At 38.4% G+C, this 20,010-nt stretch overlaps 1 protein-coding gene and 6 non-coding genes across 7 annotated transcripts; 2 read left to right on the top strand and 5 right to left on the bottom strand.

Annotated features, from left to right (window-relative positions):
• Positions 1-4,046: 4,046 nt before the first annotated feature.
• Positions 4,047-7,959, bottom strand: LOC121527499 (oocyte zinc finger protein XlCOF19-like). The gene is made up of 2 exons (XM_041814488.1): positions 7,917-7,959; positions 4,047-6,252 (listed from the first exon to the last, which is right to left on the bottom strand). Exon 2 carries the CDS (start codon positions 6,179-6,181, stop codon positions 5,273-5,275), a length of 909 nt encoding a protein of 302 aa, XP_041670422.1. The 5' UTR covers positions 6,182-6,252; positions 7,917-7,959; the 3' UTR covers positions 4,047-5,272.
• A 4,345-nt stretch (positions 7,960-12,304) lies between these two features.
• On the top strand, positions 12,305-12,376 carry trnag-ucc. The gene has a single exon. It is a non-coding gene; the product is annotated as a tRNA-Gly (tRNA).
• A 1,553-nt stretch (positions 12,377-13,929) lies between these two features.
• Positions 13,930-14,001, top strand: trnag-ucc. Its single transcript has one exon. It is a non-coding gene; the product is annotated as a tRNA-Gly (tRNA).
• A 2,240-nt stretch (positions 14,002-16,241) lies between these two features.
• trnag-ucc lies at positions 16,242-16,313 on the bottom strand. The gene has a single exon. It is a non-coding gene; the product is annotated as a tRNA-Gly (tRNA).
• Positions 16,314-17,250: 937 nt separating this feature from the next.
• Positions 17,251-17,332, bottom strand: trnas-aga. Its single transcript has one exon. It is a non-coding gene; the product is annotated as a tRNA-Ser (tRNA).
• A 1,099-nt stretch (positions 17,333-18,431) lies between these two features.
• Positions 18,432-18,513, bottom strand: trnas-uga. Its single transcript has one exon. It is a non-coding gene; the product is annotated as a tRNA-Ser (tRNA).
• A 1,037-nt stretch (positions 18,514-19,550) lies between these two features.
• On the bottom strand, positions 19,551-19,632 carry trnas-aga. The gene has a single exon. It is a non-coding gene; the product is annotated as a tRNA-Ser (tRNA).
• Between the last annotated feature and the right edge of the window lie 378 nt (positions 19,633-20,010).

Below are 20,010 nucleotides of genomic sequence, written 5' to 3'. Positions count from 1 at the left end.
TTACAGCTGCTGAATCCAACAAGTTTTTTTTACAAGGCAGAAAAAAATGGCCTTTTTCATGGTCAAATGTGGTAGAAAATACTTGCATATAAAGAGTGTAAAATCCAAAGAAGTACTAAAAAACACATCGGTATCAGCTAAATTATCATTTTTAACATCAGAATCTGTTGTGATTTTAAGAATTGGTGCATCTTTAAAAATGCATAATAAAGCATGGTATAGCTTTTCTCTGTTCCTCATTGTAAAGGTGACATACAAACATGCATGTCACAGATTCTGCTAGGATGTCACCACAACAGCCTGGATTTTTGGTGAATTATCAACCTGTTCCTTTAAATGTCTGCTATACTAACACAAAACAGACAAGCTAGAACAATGCTGATTTATTTATGCATGCTCCCATAAAAGTGGGCATTTATTGCAATATGAAAATTCATTGGCTTAGAAACAAAAGGACCAGCAGCTGACAGTGTCTGTCAGAGATGTTGAATAGGTCTACACAAAACCAATTTCAGAAAAATATCACTGCTGTTTCTGCACCAAAAAAGACAGACACTGCAGGAAATATTCTATGCAGTTAATTCTTCTTATTTATAAGTAAGTGTGATTTACATTTGGATATACAGATGGCACTTCTCATTCATTACAAACACAGAAACACACAGTATAACTCTTTCAGTCCAACCATGACAAACATGAGAAACTTTAGAAATTTGACTGTAACAAAAGTCAAATTAATTTACATTTCAGGATCTTAGAACCAAACATAACAATGTAATTCTCTTATAGTACAGTGTGTGATATTTAGTAGTATTTAGAGGAACAAGCCTCATAAAAAATGGAACATAAAATGCATACGTTTGTCTAAATTGGTGTTTAATCATATAAATATTTGAAATTGTCATTATATCTTCATGTACTTACAGTAAGCAATCTATTAAGGAGGGCCCTCTCTACAAACTCCACCATCTTGTAGAAGGGACTGAATAAGGGACTTAAAATAGTAATAAATGATAAAAAAGACTATTATCGGAACTGAGCGGACCTTATCACTAAATGGCCAAAGAACCCTGCCTCCTCATCTCCATGTAAAAGCTACTTTTAAATGTTTACAGTTGACTGTGTGCTGAGATGGTTTGACCCAGTATCATATGAGTTGTGCTGCAGCTGGTCTATGTGCTTTAAATTGATGTTTTGCTCATCTTAAGTCCAAGATAGTTAAACAAGGCCTGAATTCCAGTGTGAGACTGTAGAAACCACAAGTCTGACTCTCATAATGTAGGAAGATCTGGCATGAATTTCCAGTGGCAATGTGTCACGCAAGAAACATTTGCACAGCCAAGTACAGGACAAACTGGTTGAAAACATGGTTTGAAATGAGCAACAACACTCAACACTCACACTATCCAGCATAACCTTAATGACTGCGATAACTCTCCTACTATGAGCACACCGATTATCTTGCCTCTCAGTTGAGGCTAATTGCAGTTCAGTCTGAATGTTTTTGACCTGGCTGCAAGGGAGACTCAAACCAGTCTCAAAATAATATGAACAAGATGGAGTTAATGACAGTATTTCTTGAATAATTGTAATGTTTCCCTGTATTAAACAGCCTATTACTTAATTACTATAATTCTTGATTTTTATACCATACGGCATCTTCACTATCCTGAGCTAGAGATAGAAACATTTTCACCTCATCAATCATTCTCCTCTTCAACACCAAGACTATGAACCTTCAAGGAAATGGGCCAAGCAAATAAAACACTGAGAACACCAGTACAGTTTCTCTCCTGTGTGGCAGCAAAAGTGTAGATTGTAACTACTTAAAGCTATGAATGTCTTCCCACATTGATCACACTGGTACAGCTGCACTCCAGACTGGCTGTGCTGATGGGCCTGGAAACTACTAGAGAAATGGGAAGTGCGCCCACATTGATCACACTGGTATGGTTTCTATCCAGTGTGCAAGCGCTGGTGAATATGTAGCAACACAAGAAACTGAATGTCTATTCACAGTGCTGACACTGAATCATTTTGTTTCCAGTGTGAAGTTGTTTCCGGTGATCTCCTGGGTGAGTGTGGCTATGACACATTGCTTGGATCTGTCCTTTCTCTGAGGTGAAAGTGAGTTCATCATGTCTCAGTCTGAGTTGAGAATTTCCTACTCCTCAGTCACTGACCATGTCTTCTCCCTCTTCTTTTTACATCTATGAATAAAAAAAGGCTGAGATAAATGCAATAAGGAATAATCATCACTCACTTTAGATTTAAAAAATCTCCTGTGCTTTGAATTCAGAAAAAGAGATGCTTTCGCCACGAATTCTGAAATAGTTGTGCAGTTTATTAAGGGGAAAAAAATGTTTTTTTTTAAATTACAAAACAAATTTAAAAACACATACTTCCGTGGTTTCTATACTAACGAGTTGGCACAGTGTTTCTCTAGTTTTATTTTTTCAAACAAAGCAGTTGTTTAGCGATAAACCCATGTACGAAACATTGTCATAACGTTAGCGGTCGCATTTGAAGCGGATACAACTCAACAATAGAGGCGATATTCTGAAAGGAAATTCGTGTCTTTAAACAAAATTAATACAAAATGTTGAGTTACTAAGGCATACTTAATTTATTCAAACAGAAAGAAACATGTCACAAACGTCAGATAACCTAAGCCCCTCTGGTTTCTCGTCTCCTGCCGGTGTCACGGATTAACTGGTGTTGATTCAACCAGCACCCTGTCTTCCGGTGCGCTCGCAGCTTTTGAGGACCTTTTCCCGTTTTAAAAAATCTCTTTTGAAGACCAACTAGAGAGTATCTATCCCAGTCTTCAGAGATATCAACGATAACAAGAAAATGTGGAGTCATAGAGTCGGTTTACAAAGATCGATATTAGAAACGACAGTATAGATGACTTTGCAGATACCTGGTCAAAATAACACCAACTCGTACAAAAACGTTACTATGTTAATCTTGTATTCTAAACAGCTATCGTCGTCGTTATGATTGTGGTTGATTTTACGACACTTGTACTCGCATAAACTAGTATATAACAGATACAGACTGAGTGATATGTTATACACGCCGTTATTTCTGTTCAGGCATCTACAAAATCACCTAAGTTTCAGTTTATTCATCCTCTCGGACTTTGGAGATTTCATGAACTCTCTTTGATCGACAGTTGAAGCGTAAAAAAATAATTTCAATTTATCAGACACTTTAAAAAAGTTTTAAAAACAAAACAACAAACCCTGAAAATTAACAAGATAAAGCGGAAAACTGTGTACAGCCCTGAAAGAAATTCATACACGATACAAGTTGTAAAAGGGTACTTACCCATCTATTTTATTTTTAATTCAGTAGGCTTTATTTGCATGGAAAACATTCTCAGTTTCATTGACAAAGCAATACACAACTGTATAATAATAATAATAATAATAATAATAATAATAATAATAATGATAATAATAGCAAAACGTGTTTTCTTTTCTATCTATCTATCTATCTATCTATCTATCTATCTATCTATCTATGGTGTTGTAAAAGACATGGCTCTGTCATTCAGACAATTGCAATTTAAACTAGGCCCACATTACCATGCAGTCTGAATTCATAAGACCATACATAGTTTTTGAGATTTTAATGTAATACAAGATCTGTTGGCATATTGGTCATTAAAAACAGAACATTTCTCATTTATAGTGCCTTGTTGCGTGCGGTTTGTTTTCCCTTTTTTCTTACTTTCTGTAGCCAACATGCTTTCTCTGTCAAATATTTGTTCATTACATTAATCTATTTTTTTAATCTAATGATTTAAAAACTTAACTATGGCAGAATTGCATACAGGTTTAATTACTTGTATATTACATTACCTAATTAGAATAAAAAACCCTCTAGAACAGCAACCAAATACTTTGAACACACAACTAACAAGGACTTTACAACAAAAAGGCAAAAAGAAAAAGTAAAAATAAAAGAAAAAAATCATCTATACTTAAGCTTTGTTTTGTTTATTTTTCACATTAAATTAATTTCTAAAGGCTGACCGTTCTGTAGCAGTTTTATGTCTTTCCCTCTGTGATACAAACTGCCACTCATACCTCCACACTACAAGATAAAGTAATCTGTGATGAACAAGATCGACTGATACTGAATGTAAAAATTAAAGAACATCTTTATTTTAACCTGTTTTTAAGGTTCTTCAATGATAGCACTGTACAGAGGTAGACATTAAAGGTTGAAAAGTGAATAAAACAACTTAGTTCGAGTTCTGAGAACTTTTATCATATTTGTTTTTCTAAAAGACAAAACATGACATTTAAAAGACAGTTCAACCAAAGAGCTCCTTTTTTGTTTTGTTTTTTAACCAAATTTTTATAACCACACCAAGTTAGCTGGCCTAACAACCTTCATGACAATTTCCCTTATTGACAGTGCAAGTGTCATGGGTGATCTTTCTAAGGCTTTTCAGTTAATTGTCGGTCTAATTCAGTGGTTCTCTAACTTTTCTGTTATGCTTTCCCCCTACCAAAACAAAACAGCGATTAAGAGTCAAGTTCAACATCTGGGTCACATTCTTGCATGTCACAGTTTGAAAACCACTGATCTAATTCATTTCAAAGTGCTATATTTTTTATGACTCATCTTACCAAAACTGTTACTTTCAAGACATGCTTGGTACATTAAACAGTCGATACGAACTACAACGGCAAACACAGAGTAATTCGTGAAGACGTCCGCTGTATTTCACCAGGTGCATGCATTGATGAAAAGCATTGGTAGTGGGATGTTCTTTTTGCTTTGGCATTACTTGCTTCCATTTATGACACAAGCATGAGAAGTGCCTGTGAAGTGGAGGTAATACTCCCCATTTTAGCCTGATCCATCAGTCATGGGGTTTGGGATCCATTGGCCCAAAAATCTGCTGTTTAATCTGCTGCAGTGTCAGAGTGAACAAAAACGATCAGTATGGGAGGTTGTGAGACACTTCATGACCTTCAAATAGCCTGTTTGATTTTTTTCCCCTGCCTCTTATGATTTGTTTTGTAGCATAAGACCAGTTTATGCGACGGTTGTATACAATAATTCAGAAGTTACATAAAAAAAAAAACATCTGACATCTTTTAAGCACCTCAATAATGATCTGACATGATTGTAAGACAAGAATTTGAGTTTTATAATCTAGGTAATTAAATTGGAGTAAATGTAGGCTTCATTTCTATGTACATCTCTTGTACTTACTAAGAAAATATGAATCCAGCATCCACTGTGTGGCTTAAACACTACTTTGAGCTTGAAAAGGAACTTTAACTTTTCCACTATCAGTCTCTTTATTCACAAAAATACAGCGATGTACCTTTAAAGACTTGGACCAGGCAAATGATCTTTTACATTGAGAACACCAGTACGGTTTCTCTCCAGTGTGGCAGCGTAAGTGCTGACCGTAGCTACTTAAATGAGCGAATCTCCTTCCACAGTGTCCACACTGATACGGTTTCTCTCCAGTGTGCGTCCTTAAATGCGTGTTATAGTTACTAGAATCAGTGAATTGCCTTTCACAGAATTCACACTGGTACGGCTTCTCTCCAGTGTGGATAAGCATATGTTTTTTGTAGTGGCTCACGTCACCAAAACTCTTCTCACACTGCTCACACTGGTACGGCTTTTCTCCCGTGTGGATACGAAGGTGTCTTTTTTGATCACTGAGGAAACGGAAACTTTTCCCACATAGTTCACAGCGGTGTGGCTTCTCGGAGGAGTGGATTTGTACGTGTCTGTTGTAATCACTGAGGAAACGGAAACTCTTTCCACAGAGTTCACAGCAGTGTGGTTTCTCTCCAGAGTGGATTCCCATGTGTCTCTTGTAATTTCTTAATCTACTGAAACCCTTCTCACATTGATCACACTGGTACAGCTTCTCTCTAGTGTGGATCAGCTGATGCTCTTTGTAAGTGCATAAGAAAATAAAAGTGCGTTCACACTGATCACACTGGTAAGGTCTCCCTTCAGAGTGCACACGTTGGTGTCGCTTGTAATTAAACAAGTTAGTGCATGTCTTTTCACAATGCTGACACTGGTATGGTTTCTCTCCATTGTGACGGTGCTTCTTCTGATCATCTGCGTGAATAAGTGTTTCACCACATTGTTCAGATTGGTAGTTTTTCTCAAGTGTAAGAGACTCCATGCTTCAAGTCAAGTCTGAGACAAAGATCTTCAACTCTTCTTACCGATCTTATTGGCTTCTTCTTTTTCCATCTGTGAAAAAAATGCAGAGACAGAGAAATTATTCATCTAAGTAGTCAAACTGACATTAAACTGACATAGTGACACTGACACAATTCAGCAAGGTTTGGACAAATAACCTGATTCAATAAAGTTATGGGATTTTTAGGTGTCTTTTTTTTTCAATTTTATTTACTTTTTCTCGTACCAAGAGATTCGGTGTAGAGATGAGTTAGACTATAGATCTGTCGTTTTTTTTTAAACTTCAGTATCTTTGATACTATCAACATAAAATTTAATGGTATTGTATCATTTTAAAATAAGTGGTATTGAATGAGTATCTAAGTGTTGTTTTATTTTAACAATCCTACTTCAGAAATATTGTTTAGAATTGAGGCCAAACAGTTAAATCTTGATTACACCACACCAGAGAATCATGTTTCTCATAGTCTGAGAGTTCTTAGAAGCTTTTTTATTGCAAACTCCAAGTGTCCTTTCATGTGTTTTACACTGAGGAGAGACTTCCGCCTAACCACTCTGCAGTAAAGCCCGGATTGGTGGAGGGCTGCAGTGACGGCTGTCTTTCTGGAATTTTTCTCCTGTCTCCATACAGGACCTCTAGAGCTCAGCCAGAGTGACCATCAGGTTCTTGATCCCCTCTCCTACTAAGGATATGAGAATTATGGAGGCCACTGTACTCTTGAGAACCTTCAATGCAGCAGAATTTTCTGTAGCCTTCCCCAGATCTGTGCCTTGCAACAATTCTGCCTCTGAGGTCTGCAGGTAGTTCCTCTGACCTCATGGTTTGGTTTTTGGCTTTCTATAGAGGTGTGTGCCTATCCAAATCAAGTCCATTCAATTTAATTTACCACAGATGGACTCAAAACAAGGTGTAGAAACATCTCAGAAACATTCAAGCAAGACTGGAGGAACCTGAGCTTAATTTCAAGTGTCGTTGCAAGGGGTCTGGATACTTATGTCCATGTGATGATTTTTGATTTTTTTTAAATGAATTTGTTAAATTTCTAAAATTCTGTTTTCAGTTTTTCATGATGGGATACTGAATGTAGATAAATGAGGAAATAATGAAAAGCACCAGGCTGCAACATAAAACTGAAAGTCAAGATAGTCTAAATACTTTCTGAATGTACTGCACATCCAATTTTTTTTATTTATTCATAAATATTATTCATTTTATTAACGTGTTTCTGCGGCCCTCATGTGTCGAGCGTTAAGGTCACAGTGTCGGTATGAATTTAAAGTTAAATAAATTAAAAGCTGAATTATCACTAAACTAGAGTTATGGCGTAGTCATGGGGTTATGAGGGTTGGTTTAACTGTGGCAGGAAAGCTCTGAGGGTGTCAAACAAGTGAAGGGCTTTGTTTACATTTACAGATCGTGCCCTTCACAATCAATATGACTATATCTTTATCAGTTCTTTAAAAATGTTTCATTATTTTATGTTTCAGTTTTCTGGTGTCATATTGGCCTTGCACAAAAAACGACACCATGTAGCACAGCACCGAGGTAATGTTAGCACAGTAATAGTCAAATTTAACCACAACAGGCTAAAATAACATGATGTTAGAAGCGTTATAATGAAAGGAAATTTGGTCTAATTGTACTGAAAAAGCTTGAAAGCTGTTGTGCCACTCTTTAATACGAATTGAAACAGAAAAAACAAGGTTTCCATTACCTCCTAACTCATCTGTTTCCATTGCTGTCATGCTCTTTCTTCCTCTCCTCCGTTTGTTTTCTTCTTCTGTGGAGTTTTGCGACGGCGAACATCCAGAGTTGTTGCGTTAGCGCCACCTGCTGGATAGTGTTAATTCAGTAGAGTAGATATTTGCAGCCTCCATCTGAAGTGATCCTTTTCTTGTTGCATTCAGCTCAATAAACCAGACACTGTTGTTTAGCTTTGCACCAAGCCTTCTCTCCGGCTTATTACTGATTCTAACAAAATAAATGTAGAAAGATCACCTATACTTTTGGCATTGAACACTGCATTCCTGATCAACAGTTACATAATAATGTAGTATTTGCCATTTATTATATTAATATCTAACAGTCAGTCATGCAATAATTTATTTTAATTGCCTGTTGAATGACTCACAAAACAAGTTAATTTTTGTAGCCATGGAATTTCACTCAAACAAACACATTTTCCTACAGTTTCCTTAATTAAATGACATACACCCGTTGTTTCCCTGATCAGCGATTCAGATATCCTAATGTGACAGCATGAAAGATAACAAAGAGCAAAGATGTCTCTTAGACTAAGAAATCACAGCAGAGTGTTTCCATTGTGATATTATTTAAGTGTTATCATCTTTATCAGTGGTGGACCCAGGATTTTTTATGGGCAGGGGTGATAATAATAAAAAGAACACCTGTTGTATGCAGTGGGGCACCAGGTCACAGATAGCTGTCTTATTTTCATAGTGAAATTATGATAAATCCTGATTAAGATTAGACATATGTAGAGGTGTCAAAAGTATTCACATTCATTCCTCAGGTAGAAGTATAGATACTAGGGCTTAAAAAGACTTCTGGAGAAGTTAAAGTATCAACTCAAGCTTTTTACTCAAGTAAACTTGTAAAAGTACTGGTTTCAAAACTACTTAAAGTATAAAAGTAAAAGTAATGTAAGGGGGAAAAAATGCCATTAAGGGCAAAAGTTTACACCGCGCCATGGGGGCCTATAGTGCATTACCCTACCTCCCCCAAAAAAACATTTTTTAAAGGCCTTAATGACTATAATGTTATATTAAAATGTTAATGTTGAAAAATTTAGGATGCACCTGTTTAAGCCGCATTAATGCTCATTGAAAATGAACGCATTTGAGTACAATGCAAATACATTTAAGAACCATATATGTGTACTACCAGCCTCCTCGCTGGTGCTTGGTTGGGACATTTCGCTCGAGATCTCTAGAGTCTCTGCTGCGGACATCTTCATACTAGGCTACATACGTCTGCTATTTCCTTGCTGGAGTGTGACGGGATTTGTGTTGTGCACAGGTGCGATGGTTTGCATACAAACCAATAGGGTGTCAGAATGGTATTATGTTTATACTTCTCATCCAACCGCAATCAAATTTACTCTATCCGGATGGCGCGATTCATCCGGATAGGTTTTTGGTTCTTTATTTGTGTTTTTATGAACGATGACAAGCCGGAATGAAAACAAGCTGAAATGAAATAGGAGTAACGAGGCTATTTTTAAAATGTAAGGAGTAGAAAGTACAGATAATTGCTTGAAAATGTAAGGAAGTAAAAAGTAGGCTGAAAAAATGATTACTCCAGTAAAGTATACATACCCAAAATTTCTACTTAAGTAAAGTAACGAAGTATTTGTACTTAGTTACTTGACACCTCTGGACATATGTTATTGTAACAGTTCTGTAATAAAAAAGGACGTATAAAGTTTTCAGCTGTTTATTTCACTAATATACATTTGTCCACTGAGAGAGCACCTTAGTGGAAACTTGATTGTGTATTGTCTACAGCGAGGGCCCCCTAGAGTGGCTTTGATCATGTTTTGTCCACTGAGAAGGCATCAAATAGGAGAACTTTATTACATTTTGCCTACTAAAAGGACACCCATACAGGGGTTTTATTACATTTTGTCCACTAGAAAGGCACTTTATTCATGTGTTGTGTACCATGGGAACATCCAAGTAGGCACTTTCACAGCATTTTCTCAAACATTAGGGTAGCAAACCCTGCCCCCCTCTGAGTCCACCACTGATCCTGATACATCTCAACACACATAGGGCCTATTTCTTTGTGGATATTATTTCAGCAAAAGCTTCATTAATAAAATTTTACTATAATCATTTTGTAGTATGATGATTTAGTAGGAAAACAATGAGATGACGACAGGAAATCTTAAAACATCATCTCCACTACTCATGTGTTTACGGTTACATTTCTAAACTACAAAACACTGGAAACACTTTGCTGTGCTTCTGATTCATTGTTATATAACAGGGATTGGATGATCTCAAACAGGATGTGTGTTTAGCTATCACACCACTGTGACATTTCCACCTGCGTCACACTGTGGGGCTCACATAAAGGCTCAAATTAATTTTTGTTCTTGTCTATTGATAGTTGTACGGTTAAAGCAAAGACACAGCAGTAAATGGAGCGGCGAGACTGAAAGTGAAGAAAGGAGAAGGGTGTTTAAAAGAAGACTGGCTTTTTGCCATTGGCTGTGCCACTGTGTTCATTTTATGACCGTGGCAGGATAGGCTGAATATATAGAAATATTATTGATGCATAATTATTTATAGGTGCTTGAAAAGATAGTGCGAAGACAAATTTGCAAAAGCTCCACATGTGTTGATCTTGCGTAATAGTATGTAATAAAAGCCACATGTAAAGAGACAGCTAAGTCAGAGGCTCATCTCAGGTTTTTATCTTCCTGATCAAAACATATGCATCTTTAGCTTTTTCAACTAAAGGAAAACTAAAGGGGGGTTCCTTTCACAAAAATGAAGAGCTTCAGAAGCTTGGTTTTCTTTTTGATGGTATATTTCACACCAGATTCTACTAAAAATCAAGTAAATTATTTTGCAGTTTTTAAGCAGAATTCTAAGAACCAGACCTGTATCTACTCTTAAGCTACCAAAGATAATTTTTCTCAGGGAAAAAATACAATGAGACATTTATGAGACCAAATTTCTAAAAAGAAAAGGTAGATTTTTCTAACTGAAAATAAATTAAGAAATAATTTTCCAAGTCATTATATATTCAGACCTCCTTAGCTTTTGTTTTTTTATGTTGTAGCCTGGTGCTGCCATCAAAAAAAAACAAAAAACAAAAAACAACATTTTATACCCCCATCATGACAAAGTGGAACAGAATTTTAGACATTTTTGCAAATTTATTTAAATAAAAAACCCTGAAAAATCTCATTTACATAAGTTTTCAGCCTCTTTGCAACAACACTTGAAATTTAGCTCAGGTTTCTCCCATTTCTTCTGACTCTTGCTGGTATGTTTCTACACCTTGATCAGAGTCCACCTGTGGTGAATTAAAAAGATTGGACATGATTTGGAAAAGTGAAAACCTCTCTATAGAAGGCCTCACAGCTGGCAATGCATACCAGAGCAAAAATCAAGCCATGAGGTCAGAGGAACTGCCTGCAGAGCTTAGAGACAGGATTGTTCTGGGATCTGGGGATAGCTACAAAATATTCTGCTGCACTGAAGGTTCCCAAGAACACAGCGGTCTCCATAATTCTCAAACGGAAGAAGTTTGGCACAACCAGGACTCTTCCAAGGGCTGGATGACTGGCCAAACTGAGCAAAGAGGGGAGACAGGCCTTAGAAAAAGAGGTGACCAAGAACCTGATGGTAGCTTCCTGATTAATGCTGATGAAGTGAGCTTAGTACTGATTGAATCTGAAGGACAGTCAGAGGACTATGATAAAAGGTGAAAACACACACTCCAATATCTCATTAGTATTTTCGAGATGATTGTTTTACTTTTTGGTTAAACTCAAACCTCTCTTTTCTAATATTTCAGATTAAGAGACCCTCAAAATCATGTCACGCCATGGATTTCTATTTTTGGAACAAATGGTTTTGATCATAAGTACGAAGGTTGGACTCTGAGAACAAAGGAGTGACAGAAGAACTATCTGTTGTTTTATCCTTTACGGGAAGATCTGCTTGACATTTGTAAGTTTAAATCAAACCTTTTGTTAGTTTAATCACTTTGAAACTTGCTTGGGACTGTCCCACTTCATGAGCTTTTGAAAAGGGGGTGACAGGTTAAGTAATGCAGAGTATGTTCACACACAGCAGCATGTTCTCCAGTTTAAAAAAAAAAAAAACACTTTTTCATGAGTTGAACATCAGTATGTTTAAGATTGACACCTGCAACCAAAATACCCCATGCTTCCCTCCCACATGTGTATGTACATATAAAGGGTTAAAACTGCATTCCCCCTCTCTCTCGCTGGGTACCTCCCTCTTCCTCAGCTCCTCCTTTGTATTTGCTCTCCTCCCTCTCTGTCAAATTCTCACTCTGAGGTGAACTGCTGAGGTGGCAGTAAAAGTGCTTCACTGCTGTGCGATGGTGGTATAGTGGTGAGCATAGCTGCCTTCCAAGCAGTTGACCCGGGTTCGATTCCCGGCCATCGCAGATACGGTGTTTTTCTTTAGCAGCAGAAAAAGCACAGAGTTAGAAAAAGTTCACACAGCACTGTGAAAAGTTGGAACAAGTACTGAAACTGCTGTGTTCCTGCAAAGACACTTTTTAAAGTTTCATTTTTATTCCTCCATCTGTCAGTTGAAATCAAATTAACTTCCCTTTCATTCCACAACATTTCAGTTTATCCCAGACACCAAAGGTTTCACTTCACAAGAAATTACAACAGTAGGTTATAGATGAGCTTTCACATGGAAAAACTCTGTCTTGTTGTTTTGCAACTTAACAACAAAACACTAAAACAAAACAGATAAAAAAGAAAGTTTCAAAAAGGATATTTGGTATGAAAATATATAAACAATTTAAATGTTTGTAAAAACCAAAGAGCAGTGTAGTTTTGTTCTTTAAAAATAAATTATACTACAAAGATTGTGCAGAAAATATATTCCTTAAATTAAGTAATGTTAAAAACATACCTTAATTCATTTAGTATTTTATCGTAACAGAAATGAAAAAATACATTTATGTACCGACAGCAAGGAGAGAGGCAGAAAAGTTCAAATGCATTTGAGATTTTCCTTTTTGAGGCTACAAAAAGGGAAATGGAAATATTTTTTGCAGTAATGGATTACTTTTATAAAAAAGCTGACTAAAACAAATCAGACATCTGTAACTTGAGATGGATACAAAACTTATTTCACTCCTGGTATTGTTTAACTGAAAGTGCTAACTGTACCCTTGGCTCAAGGCAAAGTTCCCTGTAATGTCGTCAGACTAAAGGGGCATTTTCACTATGACTTCTGATGTTAACCAACCAGGGTCCCATGAATAATTAGGAAATTAAATTCCGCCATTTTTTTTTAGCATTTGACTCTGCCAATAGTTAGAAAATGCCTGGTCAAGACCTAAGTGCCAGAAAGGCCGCCATAATTAATTACTTTCCAACATGTTCCTTTTAACACTTTGCTTACATTGTTTATAATAACCTGATTCCTGCTTTCCTTTTTCTTTGATTCTGTGCAGCGTGTTGCATTTTAGCAGCATGTAGGAGACACTTGGAGGATGGCTCTGAATCTGTGGAAAGGTGACAAATTCAACCTGATGCTCTCTATGAAAACCAAATGTTTCATCCAAAACCCTACAAGGTCAGCTTTACTGCACACCCCGCTGTGTATTTAATTTGAAACCTGGAGCAATACCTAAAGGTAATAAAGGGAAACACTGCCATCTCCTGGACAAATCCATGAACCATAAAAGATGGGCAGTACTTAAAAACTGATTTCACAAAGAGCCTTTGAAAGCCAGCAGGACTGCTTTGACCCTTCATTAGAACAGATCTGGCATTTTTAAGCTTTAGTGACTTCAAGTGTTATCTAGAGAATAAGAAGCATTTACAGAACTAAAAGGTTAAAACTGAATCTCCTCTCTCTGGGTAACTCCCTCTTCCTCTCCTCAGCTCCTCCTTTTTGTTTGCTCTCCTCCCTTCCCTCTCTCTGTCAAATTCACACACTGAGCTGCTGAGCTGGCAGTAGTACAGCCTTTGTGACGCGATGGTGGTATAGTGGTAAGCATAGCTGCCTTCCAAGCAGTTGACCCGGGTTCGATTCCCGGCCATCGCAAAAAGAATATTTTTCATAAACAGCAGAAAAAAGACAAGTTTGGAAAAACCAACCACTGTTAAGAAAAAAACGGACACTAACAGGTTCAACTCTAGTGTTTCTGCAGAAAAACTGCAAAGACACAATTTTAATGCTTTTTGTTACTATTTTCAGCAAGATTTTACACAAGACTTTATACAAACCAGAAGAAGTCATTCCTTTCTGTATTGCTTTTCATTTTGCATCATTTTGTTTAGTCTTTCTTGTCTGTTTTCAAAGGTTAATACCCTTATCAGACTTTAAACCTCAAAGTTATCTCTAAATAACGGTAGATGAAAATGTGATTTAAAAACGGTCAGGTCAAAGTAAATAAGAGAAACATATGAATTTGATCCCAGGGGTTTTGTGCCCTTTCCAATTAAAAGTAAAGTCAGACTGAGCAATGATCTCTAAAACTGATGTGTTAACAAAACTACGGCCCCAAAACCAAAGAATGAAGAGAACAGTGACCTCTCTATATCTATAAGGACAGTGACCTTCAAATAGGGGTGGGAATCACTAGTGGCCCCATGATACGATATTATCACAATACTTATGCCATGTGTCAATATTATCGCGATTTTAAACATTTTGCAATACACAGAGTATTGCAATATATATATATATATACACCATTTTTCAACCACTTAGCTGATGTGGCATTAGATATGCCTTTATTTTTATTGTGTAAATGCAGTATTTTATTTTCATGCAGCACTCCTTGAAAATCCCATGTGTTGGTCGTGCCCTGCTTGCATTCCTAATGTCCGTTCCCTAGTGCTGCCATATTGGTTGTACTTTCTCCTGCTGCATAACGGTTTAAATGATACTGGTGCCTAAACCTGATCAATACTTTAAAAGGAAAAGAAGAGGACATATGTTAACGTTAGAAATGTTGTCATTGCTGACCATAGACAATTTGGGCAAGATAAACAAGGTTGATGTGTGAGCTCATTGTTGCATTTCAAGTCCAACGCCTTAACCACTCAGCCACAACAACACCAAGCCTCCCCCATTGCAGGCACTTTGCAGCTATCATCTGGCAAAGTAGGTGACACTGACACACCTTGGAATGGAAAACATAAATGTAGGGTCTCAGGAAATTGGACAGATCAAAAGAAAGAGAGTGAAAAAACAGTGATGAGGAAAGAGTCCAGAGGTATGCCATTTGTCACTTTCAAACTTTTCATCTGACAATACTCTCAGCGGGAAGCCATGCCATCATGTCTTATTTCTCTTCCAAAGTTATTGAGCAAGCCGGAGGAAACAAGCACCAGACAGTACTAGTGTATCGCAAAAAATTAGAATATCATAAAAAAGTTCATTATTTTTTGTCACTTGTTTCTGAAAGTGAAACACATATATAGACTTGTTACACATAAAGTGAAGTATTTCAAGCCTTTATTTCTTGAAATGTTGATGGTTATGGCTTACAGATAAGAAAACCCAAAATTCAGTGTCTCAAAAAATTAGAATATAACATAAGATCAATTTTTTTAAAAAAGGACATTTTCAACAGAAATGTCTGGCTCCTGAAAAGTATGTTCATTTCTATGCCTTCAATAGTCGGTTGGCCCTCCTTTTGCATGAATTACTGCATCAATGCAGCGTGGCATGGAGGCGATCAGCCTGTGGCACTGCTCAGGTGTAATGGAAGCCCAGGTTGCTTTGATAGCAGCCTTCAGGTCATCTGCATTGTTGGGTCTGGCGTCTCTCATCTTCCTCTTGACAATACCCCATAGATTCTCTATGGGGTTCAGGTCAGGCCAGTTTGCTGGCCAATCAAGCACAGTAATACCATGGTCATTGAAGCAGCTTTTGGTACCTTTGGCAGTGTAAGCAGGTGCCAAGTCCTGCTGGAAAATGAAATCAGCATCTCTATAAAGCTTGTCAGCATAAGGAAGCATGAGGTGCTCTAAAATGTCCTGGTAGATGGCTGCGTTGACTGTGGACTTCAGAAAACACAGTAGACCAACACCAGCAGATGCCATGGCAGCGGAAATCATCACTGACTGTGGAAACTTCACACTGGACTTCAAGCAACTTGGATTCTTTGCCTCTCCACTCTTCCTCCAGACTCTGGGACCTTGAATTATAAAAATACCTTGCACTAATACATTGTTATTCCACTTATCCCTTTCAGTCAAGGATAAGTAACATCTGCACCAACACGAAGGGCTAAAAATGTTTCCTGATTACACAATGCTGCACTCATCACAATCTGCGATGGCCGGGAATCGAACCCGGGTCAACTGCTTGGAAGGCAGCTATGCTCACCACTATATCACCATCGCCCTGTTAGCAATACACCAGCACTGGACACAAACGACTGGGAAGGACACCTTGGGGGGGAGAAGGGGAGATACATTTGTAACAGCTGTTATTGCTGTCCTGGCCAGTGCCAAACTTTCCCCATCAGCATGATGACAAAGAGTACAAGGAGAGATGGGCCTAGGATACATCATTGGGAGGCACTTTTGCTTGGAATCATACACAAACGATGCTGCAAAGGAGCCACCGTAAAACCTTCACACTGATGACACACAGGAAAGGTATACACAAACCAATTGTATGCTCTGGCTGAGAACTTGTTTGTAGGAGCTGGGAATCAAACCCAGGTCAACTGCTTGGAAGGTATCTATGCCCACCACCATACCACTAGCGCTTCAAAGACTTTGTTTGTTGTTCCATATTTTTCGAATATCTTCTATATTGGAAAAGCGATCTTTAGCATGAGGAACTGAGGCGACACAAGTGGGATTGTTTATCAAACATTAATCATGTCTCCAACACATTTAAATACATCATCAGCCTTGTCACTTCTTTCCCAATCTGATGCAGAAATACGGATGAGTATCGAAAAGCAATACCAAAGTGGTACTGGTGGCTAACATTTCCGATACCTACGGCACCAAATGACAACACATATATCAATGCTTCATGCTGATAACCTGTCCCCCAGTGAAAGGCAAGAAATAAATTATGGAATATGTGTGAGTCATGTGTCAATATACACCGGTTTCCTTGTCTTATCCCAGGTTTGACTGGAATCTTATAAAGATATTTCCTCTCAAAAGTATTGATTCTAGTGCGGTTTAGGCACAAGCACTGTATAATCCATTTAGCACCAGTGCCAGAAAAAGACCCAATCAACAGCCCACCCTAGGCATCACAGTTCCAAAGGCTGTGTTATCTGAGAACTTCTCTCTGGGATAGTTTCAAAGGCTCAAGCGTTGTTGGCAGGATTCGAACCTGCGCGGGGAGACCCCAATGGATTTCTAGTCCATCGCCTTAACCACTCGGCCACAACAACTACAACTCTTGGATTTTTTCGGTGTAACCAGCGTTGACTCATTGATGTGACAAATAACTTTTTCCTATAAGCCAAGATGTGTCACGGCCTGTATTTCCCTCAGCAGACACTGTCATATACAGCAAAATATATGTAAAGTATGGGTACACACTAGGGGTGAGTATTGGCAAGAACCTCACGATACGATACGCATCACGATACTTGGGTCACGATACGATAGTATCACGATATATCAGGATATCACAATATTGTGATATATTGCGATATTCTACACAGTTAACTAAGAAAAATATAGAGATGATGTATATATAAATCACACAATACGTTGGTGGTGTTCCCGCTATATTTCACAGCAGCAAGACAGAGCTTGCAAACGACATTTCCTTTCTATAACTCGCTGTTTGTGCTTACACAAACGTATGAGCAAGCCGTATTTTACTAACAACTCAGCTAAAATATGAATTTTTATTTTTTACCAAAAAATCGATATTAAGAGTTGAAGTATCGATATTGTATCGGATGTCAAAGTATCGCGATATATTGCTGTATCGATATTTTTTCACAGCTCTAATACACACATGTAGCAGTAACAGAGAAGGTACAGAAGCAATACCGGCATAGGCAGTTGTGTCTTGCTGACAATGGAAGGACCTGTGGCTGCTAACTTGTGTGCTTGACACACACCTTGAAAGTCTAAAGACACATGGGCAAGCATTCTGGTGGAGATGCTGGGGATTGAACCCGGGGCATGCAAAGCATGTGCTTTACCACTGAGCTACATCCCCGCTGCACAGAAGAGCAAGGGGAACACAACTGCCTAGCTCTCAGCTGGAGCTGACCTTGCCTGTGACTACCAGGCAGTGTCATTGCTGACCATAGATAATTTGGACATGATAAACAAGGTCAACATGCGGGATTCGTGGCCCTTTTGAGACGGGAGATATATATTACAGCACACCAAATTGGAGGCGAAGTAAAGTCTGGAGAATGACATGGCTTTGTAACTGCATGGGTATTTTATTCCATTTCCTTTGCGAGCAACTCGTCTGCTCCTCAGGATCAAACCTCTCGTGTCTGACAGGCACAACTTCAAAATCAACGTTGTCGGCAGGACTTGAACCTGCGCGGGGAAACCCCAATGGATTTCAAGTCCATCGCCTTAACCACTCGGCCACGACAACACAATCCCCCCTTGTAGCCCTCCCCCATTGCAGGCACTTTGCAGCTATCATCTGGCAAAGTAGGTGATACTGACACACCTTGAAATGGAAAACATAAGTGTAGGGTCTCAGGAAATTGGACAGATCAAAAGAAAGAGAGTGAAAAAAGCAGAGTGATGAGGAAAGAGTCCAGAGGTATGCCATTTGTCACTTTCAAACTTTTCATCTTACAATACTCTCAGTGGGAACCCATGCCAACATGTCTTATTTCTCTTCCAAAGTCATTGAGCAAGCCAGAGGAAACAAGCACCAGACAGTACATTGCAATTCCACTTATCCCTTTCAGTCAAGCATAAGTAACATCTGCACTGACACGAAAGGCTAAAAATGTTTCACGTTTGCTCAATGCACCACTCATCACAATCTGCGATGGCCGGGAATCAAACTCAAGGCAACTGCTTGGAAGGCAGCTATGCTCACCACTACACCACCATTGCCCTGTTAGCAACACACCAGCACTAGACAAAAAAGACTGGGAAGGATACCTTGGGGGGGAGAAGGGCAGATAAATTTTTAACAGCTGTTATTGCTGTCCTGGCCGGTGCCAAACTTTCCCCATCAGCATGATGACAAAGAGTTCAAGGACAGAAAGGGCCTAGGATACGTCATTGGGAGGCACTTTTGCTTGGAATCATACACAAACGATGCTGGTGGCTAACATTTCTGATACCTACGGCACCAAATGACAACACATATATCAATGCTTCATGCTGATAACCTGTCCCCCAGTGAAAGGCAAGAAATAAATTATGGAATATATGTGAGTCATGTGCCAATATACACCGGTTTCCTTGTCTTATCCCAGGTTTGACAGGAATCTTATAAAGATATTTCCTCTCAAAAGTATTGATTCTGGCGCGGTTTAGGCACAAGCAATGTATAATCCATTTAGCACCAGTGCCAGAAAAAGACCCAAACAACAGCCCACCCTAGGCATTACAGTTCCGAAGGCTGTGTTGTCTAAGAACTTCTCTCTGGGATAGTTTCAAAGGCTCAAGCGTTGTTGGCAGGATTCGAACCTGCGCGGGGAGACCCCAATGGATTTCTAGTCCATCGCCTTAACCACTCGGCCACAACAACTACAACTCTTGGATTTTTTCGGTGTAACCAGCGTTGACTCATTGATGTGACAAATAACTTTTTCCTATAAGCCAAGATGTGTCACGGCCTGTATTTCCCTCAGCAGACACTGTCATATACAGCAAATTATACCTAAAGTATGGGTACACACATGTAGCAGTGACAGAGAAGGTACAGAAGCAATACCGGCATTGGGAGTTGTGTCTTGCTGACAATGGAAGGACCTGTGGCTGCTAACTTGTGTCCTTGACACACGTCGAAAGTCTAAAGACATATGGGCAAGCATTCTGGTAGACATTCTCTTTCAGAGTACTGGAGCATGGTGCTGCTCGACATGGAAATGACTGATATCAGTGTGTCACTCGTTCTACAAAGTAA

Source organism: Cheilinus undulatus, linkage group 19 (genome assembly GCF_018320785.1).
Source record: "Cheilinus undulatus linkage group 19, ASM1832078v1, whole genome shotgun sequence".
NCBI lineage: Eukaryota > Metazoa > Chordata > Actinopteri > Labriformes > Labridae > Cheilinus > Cheilinus undulatus.
The sequence above is the reverse complement of the archived record's forward strand: the minus strand, read 5'-3'. Positions and strand labels throughout refer to the sequence as shown.

What these genes read in the sequence shown, in the direction of transcription:
- LOC121527499 (XM_041814488.1), bottom strand. Translation starts at nt 6,181, where the DNA reads ATGGAGTCTCTTACACTTGAGAAAAACTACCAATCTGAACAATGTGGT.